Raw genomic sequence first — 6,579 nt, forward strand, 5'->3', positions numbered from 1 at the left:
CGAGGCAGCGTCTAAAAATTTGTTGTTCATTTTTTTCTGGAAAGCAATTCTAAAAGTAGTCTTTGCCATGATCTCCGAAATGTACTGGGCCCCCAACTCCTGGCAATATAAGGAATATATTGTTTGCAAGGTTTTGAACACCAGTACCCAATCAATATTCGAGTATGTGACGCAAAATGACAGTATTAAGTTAATATTTGTAAACAAGAATCTATTGGCATTAATTTATAGCATTGGTAAACAATAATCTATTTTGCAGGAATATTAAGTTAATAGTTGACATCACAGAAATTTTGTTAGCAAGTAAACCACAACTATTGGTGTGCAAAAAAAAACCCAGCTATTTTGTTTTCAAGAACACAGCCGAGAAGTGCATGCCTTGTCATTAAGGGAGGAAGAAGAATGGTGAAGTTACACAATGTACTGGTCCAGCCACAAGACGGCAGACCAGCAGACACACGACCTCTTCCATAAAGAAAGCTCAGCTCTAGTGCACGACCTCGGCTAGCAAGGTGGATTGTTGCTCGAAGACCCTTCTGTTTATTTCGAGCCAGATGAACTGGAGGCAAAGCTGTTATCACCTAGTTTACCATTTTCCCGTGCTTCCCTGGCACCGCCGCGGTCACCCGTGTACAGCATTCATGGAACTGGACTTGGGTCATTGGCGTGAATCGGCGTAGCCGGAGAGGCAGCAGCAGAGAGAACCACACCTCCCTCTAGAAAGGACATCCGAGCAGCATATATGGTCATGGTCCTCAGGTAGTTGATCACACAAGGATGTTGCAATTGCCATCGAGCGAGGCGATCCGGTCCACAACCTTCCTCGTACACCCATCCAAGCGAAAAATTTGATGTCAAGTGGCACACATGAACCCCAAATTTCTGCCACGCACGGCGCATCTTCCCTTCCAGAAATTAGTGATCTATAAACGCTGTTATATTATTTTCAAAACTGCTACATTTACAGGCAACTCCCGCGCAAGGTAACTTAGGGACTACCCCCTAACCAATCCCTTCGCCCCCCTGATTTAAAGGGTGGGTCCTGCTGCCCCTTGGTTTCCAGTTAACTGCTGCCAAGTCAGTCTGTAACTTTCGGTGGGATCTGCCCACAGTTGTATTTCTTTACGGAGGGAGTACTTTTCATGTGAAGCAAGCTGCCAAGAGAAAAGAGTCGGAATGTTCCTCCAGTCTCACCATTCGCAGTGTCCCGAACGAGGTACACAGCAATCGCCTCGACAGAAAAAATTGGCTTTCCTCAATGCCGAGCGTGAGCGTGAGCATGACCGAGACCGAGAACCAATATACGTGTACGCATCTGAGCTTTCCACACCATTGGCTTCAATTGCTAGCAAATTCTAGTCGTATTTTGCAGGCAAGATTTGTAGAGCGTCTGCGTCTGTGTTTAAGAAAAAGCCCGGCGATCGAGATCGTTTCTCCATAGAAGCAAGTTGCTGAAAGCAACCTCTTGGTACATTCTACTGCCACAAATCTTGGTCGACATGCCGATATGACCTGTCCGCAGCACGACTTTGACCGTTACGCTAGCTCTTCTGTGTGTGTGATGGCGACTGTACATAGCACCGTCCAACGCGCTAACTCATTCAGTGCATCTAATTACGTGCGTGTAGAACATGCACGAATTTGGGTAGCCATGGCCCATGTAATCCCTTGCTGGTTTTTTTTTCTTTGAGGAAAAAAGGTAAGGCCACGCAGTGATCTGCTTAGATGAGCATAGATTTGATGTTTCGCCAACGCTTTGTTTTCTCCCGCTAATTAATTTGGTCTCCTAGTGGAGCAACCGGCAGGTATACGTATACCCACTACAAATTCTTCTACGTCAGTGCGGTGACAGATATGTTTCTTTTTCTTAGCCAGCAAGAAAATATCTGTTTTTTTAATTAATTACCGCCAGAAAATATCTGAATTTTGTCTATATATATACTGGGCCGGCGGGCTAGACCCATAGTATCCTTGCTCGAGAATCCAGACAATAGACCTGAACCACTCGCTAGTTATATCGGCAAGTCAGCAAAGCTCATCGATTAATGGCGGTCAAGCTCACGCTCCCACCGGCAGAACTGCTCTCCCAGGTGGCCAAGCTGGGCTCCCTCCTCGTCCTCCTCCTTCTCGCGCTGCTGCTGCCCGCCTTCCTCAGGGTCGCCTACGGCTACCTCCTCTTCAACGGCATCGTCCTCGCGCTCGGCATCCAGGCCTTCGTCGGCAGCACAGCTTCCACCGCCGACGAGTCCTCAAGTACCGGTCAGGCTGTCGCGCCTGTCGGCGTCGCGGCCTCGCCGTTCCAGAGGGCTGGATCAGCCCGTCCTCACGACCGGACGGCGGTTGCTGATTATGATCGTGTGGTGGTTCCTGCCTTTGTGGCGAGTAATATAATCGAGCTGAAGATCAAGAGCAAGGAGGTGGTGCTGAAGGTGCTGAAAAAGTGCCCGTCGACGGCGAGCATCTTCTTCCTCAGCGCGCTGAACGGCTGCCAGGCCGGCGGAGAGGAAAAGGGACGGAAAGAGGAGCAGGATGATTTTGAGGTCGACGACGTGACGATGAGTCGGCAGGAGCTGTTCGCCAACACGGAGAGGTTCATCGGCAACTTCCGCAAGGAGCTCAGGATGCAGAGGCAGTAGCCCCCTGGAAGCTAGCATAGATATTTTTGCTTAGCTTTTTTCTTTCTCTCTGTTAGAGTGTGTTTAGTGTACACGTCCGTGACCACTTGTGTAACCTCTGTTCATAGGCTTAGGATATTTTCTGTGTGTTAGGTTTTCAAAATTGACATAATCTGTGTTGTTTAATTTTTTTTTGCGGGGTACTAGTCTCTCAATTATGTCCGGCAATCTCAGAAGAAAGTGAATGCCGGTGGCTATATACGTAATGTAGCCTCTGTTTGTGCAGACGTTGCTTCTTCACACTCTAGAAGGACCCCGATGACGTACATGATGCGTCAGCCGAGGTGCACCGGGCAGGCCGGCCAAGGAGTAGGACAACGTGTGGCCGAGAAAGATGCCGATGTTAATCTAATCCACGAGTAAACACTAAACATGAAATTCACAATATGTAACTCATACCGATACCTAAACATTTGAGCATGTATATAACATAGAACCGATGTTATAGTGCATTTACGGCTAGCACATGAATGAGCAAGTAGGGGATGAACAAATCATACCCTCCGATAGGCCGTGCTAAGGCCGCAGCGGACGCAACGGCTTCGGCCTCTTCCGTAGCCTTCTTCTTGGCAGCGTTGTCTTCAGCCATGGGTCGTAGTCGGGGAAGTAGTCGAAGCAGAGGACGGAGATGGGGACGGATTGGGAGCAGTCGCGCCGAGATGCTCCCCAAAAACCTTATCGCCTTTCTCCCAGTGTAGGATCTCGAAGGACGGGGTTCCGGAGGCCTGCTCTCTGTCCGGCCGTGCACTCGGCCGACATGATGGGATCATCGGGGGCAGCACGGTAAAAGGAACAATAGATGAAGGCTAGGGTTGCGCGAGGAGGGAGTCAGTGTGTCGGCTGCACTGGCCAATGCCTCCAATATATAGGCCGCTAGGCAAGGAGTCATGAGTCGATACACCCCGGGAAGGGAGTCGTCACACCCCGGGAAGGGAGTCGTCACACCCCAGGAAGGGAGTCGATGTATCCTGGGAAGACCATGGCCCAACATCTCGGACACTGACACATATGTTAGCGACTCGATTAATTAACCATTCCTGACCGGCAAAAATTAGCGCAAGCATATGTCTAAGCTCGGCTCGACTCATTCACAAAACACGACGCGTGTGCACGGGTGTGCAGTCGAGGCGGGCGGCAGAGAAGGAGGAGCGGGCGTGTACCACTCCTCTTCTCAAGCTCTCAATGACATCTGATATAGCAACCCTTATAAAGGGGTCTCAACTCTCAACTTGTAAGGTGGTACTAAACTTCATCACTTGCCATACATCTACATTGGCCTTAGAGATTAACATGCATCATTGGTCATATGGGCCCAAAGTCCATCTATGATTCAATAAATACTAGTTTACTCCGTAATGATAGAGTTACAGTCTAGAGGCAAGAAATTCTCAATACATAGAGGCCCTCTATCAAGCCACACAGTCGTGACTCTTTCGGAGTGACTATACCTTGTCAGACAATCCGCGCCTATTCTGAGACGGAAGCTAACATAGATGTGCAAGAGAATAGAGCCACATGCGCAAGCGTACAACAGAAAGACCTTAGCCCGCACGATGATGGGATGGTCCACCTGGACACCGGAGACAATGCAATAGTTATGAAGATGAAGATGTTGAGAACGGTCCAACAAGTGATGCTTGAGAGATAATTTCATGGTCCGCGCTTAAGCTCATGTTTTCATGGGGTTTATCCATTTTTGGACCGTGATGATCATTGGTCCCTTAGACGGGAAGTTTGGTTGTACATGTGCTGGAGTATAATTGTTCAAAAAATGTACTCGTTTATGGTTGTTCGTTGTTGCTACTGTGTCCTAGGTGCTTAGGCTAGCTTTGTGCATCCTTAACTTCTAACTAGTTCTAGTCTTTTTCTTCTCACTTGAACCATGTTTTGCTCCTTTATCACCAATGAAAATGTAATTCGGACATGGGTCGTTTGGAAATAAAAGGACAAGGTCATGCAGTTCTAAATTCGTCCATTACTCATCATCTGCACTATCATTATTTGTTTTCCACAAGCTGTATTGTATTTTTGACATGTTGTTCAGTTGGTGAGGCAATTGTGTATAGCACTATGCAACCAGAATATCATCTCTTAGGTGATAAATTGGTGTTTGCTGCCTATACAAAATTTGGCAGGTATCATCAATTCATCAGTGTGAAATGTAGCTAGACCACAATGGTGATATAATTGTAAAGGCGAATAGCATAACTGGGTGAACGGCAACCTGTCGCCTTTATCTCTCTCACTGGAGCGGCCAATTACCGCCATGTACGCGCGTACACCATTTGCGGGAAGGACACACATTAGTGCAGTGGATATGATATGGTCTTATTTGATAGACTTTCCTTGTATAGATCACCCCCATTGTGGAGATTAGCCCATGTAATTAGGCAATCACTAATTATGATACAGTCACCTTTTTTGCGTATACCTACTCCAGATCCCTGGAAAGAAAGTAATTTTTTTGGAAAAGGTCTATATATGGGGATCCCTTTTCCTAATAGTAGTAGTGAGACTATTCTGACGAGTCCAAGTTAAAGTGGCAAAAATGTTTTGTCCAGATTGCGGCTCTAATTTACTCTTGGCGGCATTTTAGAAAAAAAAAAGTTGAATCCTCTCCAAAAAATAATTTTTTTGTTCTACCTAATAACCTAGAGCCATTTTATTCGTTTTGCATTCATCGTGCTAAAGGAAATCATCATTCATCAAAGTTGTATAATGGTGATTCAGTTGCTATGTTTCACGTATGCTCGACGTCCTTGTCTTTGGGTTTATAAATATATGGTATGTACTTCCAACAATGCAAAGTTCATAAAAAAAGAAAAAAGGAAGTCGTAAAGTAATAGATTACCACTTGTGTTGCTTAATTATACAAGCATTGATTATCAATACAATTTTTTGACATGTTGGAATGACAAGAACACATAAGTATAGCAAAACTATCTCAAGGTGAGATACTGAGGTTTAAGTGTGGCTTAATGATAAGAGCGACTTGTTCCCTTTGTTTCATGTACATGTATTTCATTTATTAATACTTTGATGCACAAATGCCAAACCTTTAAACTTAAATTCATTGTATGTTAAGAGAATCTAAGAAGGAACAACTGTAATGATTTGTGTTGCTTGAAATTGTGAATTTTTCCAGGGAGCATCTATAACAAAGTATCACTGGTATGCCCCATCATTTAAAGTGCAGTTTCATGAAGAAGAAAAATGCAGTTGCATCTACTAAAATTTCAAATGCACACAATAATTATGGTGCAATTGCAATAAAAATAAAACAAAAAAATGCAAAAAAGAGTGCAAGTGCAATTACAGCAAGGACAAGGTGCAATTGCACAAAAAGAGAAAGGTAATTGGAACAAATACAGAACTAGCAAAGTAACAAGGAAATGGTGGCTGGATATTTTGAAAAGGGACTGCAACTTACAAAAGTAATTGAAATCACCGAAGGTGTCTGAAACCCAATTGCAGACACAAAAAAGATTTAAAAAATAAAATGGTGACTGCGTTTTAGTACTACTTTTAAATTAATGAGAACCTAGTTAATACAAGCCCGTGTTCCTTTAAATTCATCAATCAACCATCATCTACAGTATATCAAGTAAGTGTTAATTTTTTGTACTCCATCATTGTACGATTGTTATTCAGTTGGGTGAAGGCACTAATGTTGTATTTATGCAAACTCTCCCTCATGCACCAGCTTATAAATAATCGACACTTCTAGTGCTATAGAGACCATAAGAAGAAGAAGGTATTCTATGTTGCCAGCTATGCTAGTGCAAGCATGGGGAAGATACCGATGGAAATTAATGCAAGGTTTGACATGTTGAGACACAAGAATGCATAGGAGTAGGAGGTAGCAAGAAACTTAATTTGTGCACAACATGAAAGAAGTGTCTCA

At 44.6% G+C, this 6,579-nt stretch overlaps 1 protein-coding gene across 1 annotated transcript; it reads left to right on the top strand.

Moving 5' to 3' along the window:
- Positions 1–1,982: 1,982 nt before the first annotated feature.
- On the top strand, positions 1,983–2,806 carry LOC109765530 (uncharacterized). Its single transcript, XM_020324312.2, has one exon. The coding sequence runs from the start codon at positions 2,046–2,048 to the stop codon at positions 2,634–2,636; it is 591 nt and encodes a 196-aa protein (XP_020179901.1). The 5' UTR covers positions 1,983–2,045; the 3' UTR covers positions 2,637–2,806.
- Positions 2,807–6,579: the final 3,773 nt, after the last annotated feature.

The sequence above is a fragment of the Aegilops tauschii genome, chromosome 7 (genome assembly GCF_002575655.3).
Source record: "Aegilops tauschii subsp. strangulata cultivar AL8/78 chromosome 7, Aet v6.0, whole genome shotgun sequence".
In the NCBI taxonomy this organism is placed as follows: Eukaryota; Viridiplantae; Streptophyta; class Magnoliopsida; order Poales; family Poaceae; genus Aegilops; species Aegilops tauschii.

Excerpts from the sequence above, each read along its gene's own strand:
- LOC109765530 (XM_020324312.2), top strand. The coding sequence starts at position 2,046 with ATGGCGGTCAAGCTCACGCTCCCACCGGCAGAACTGCTCTCCCAGGTG.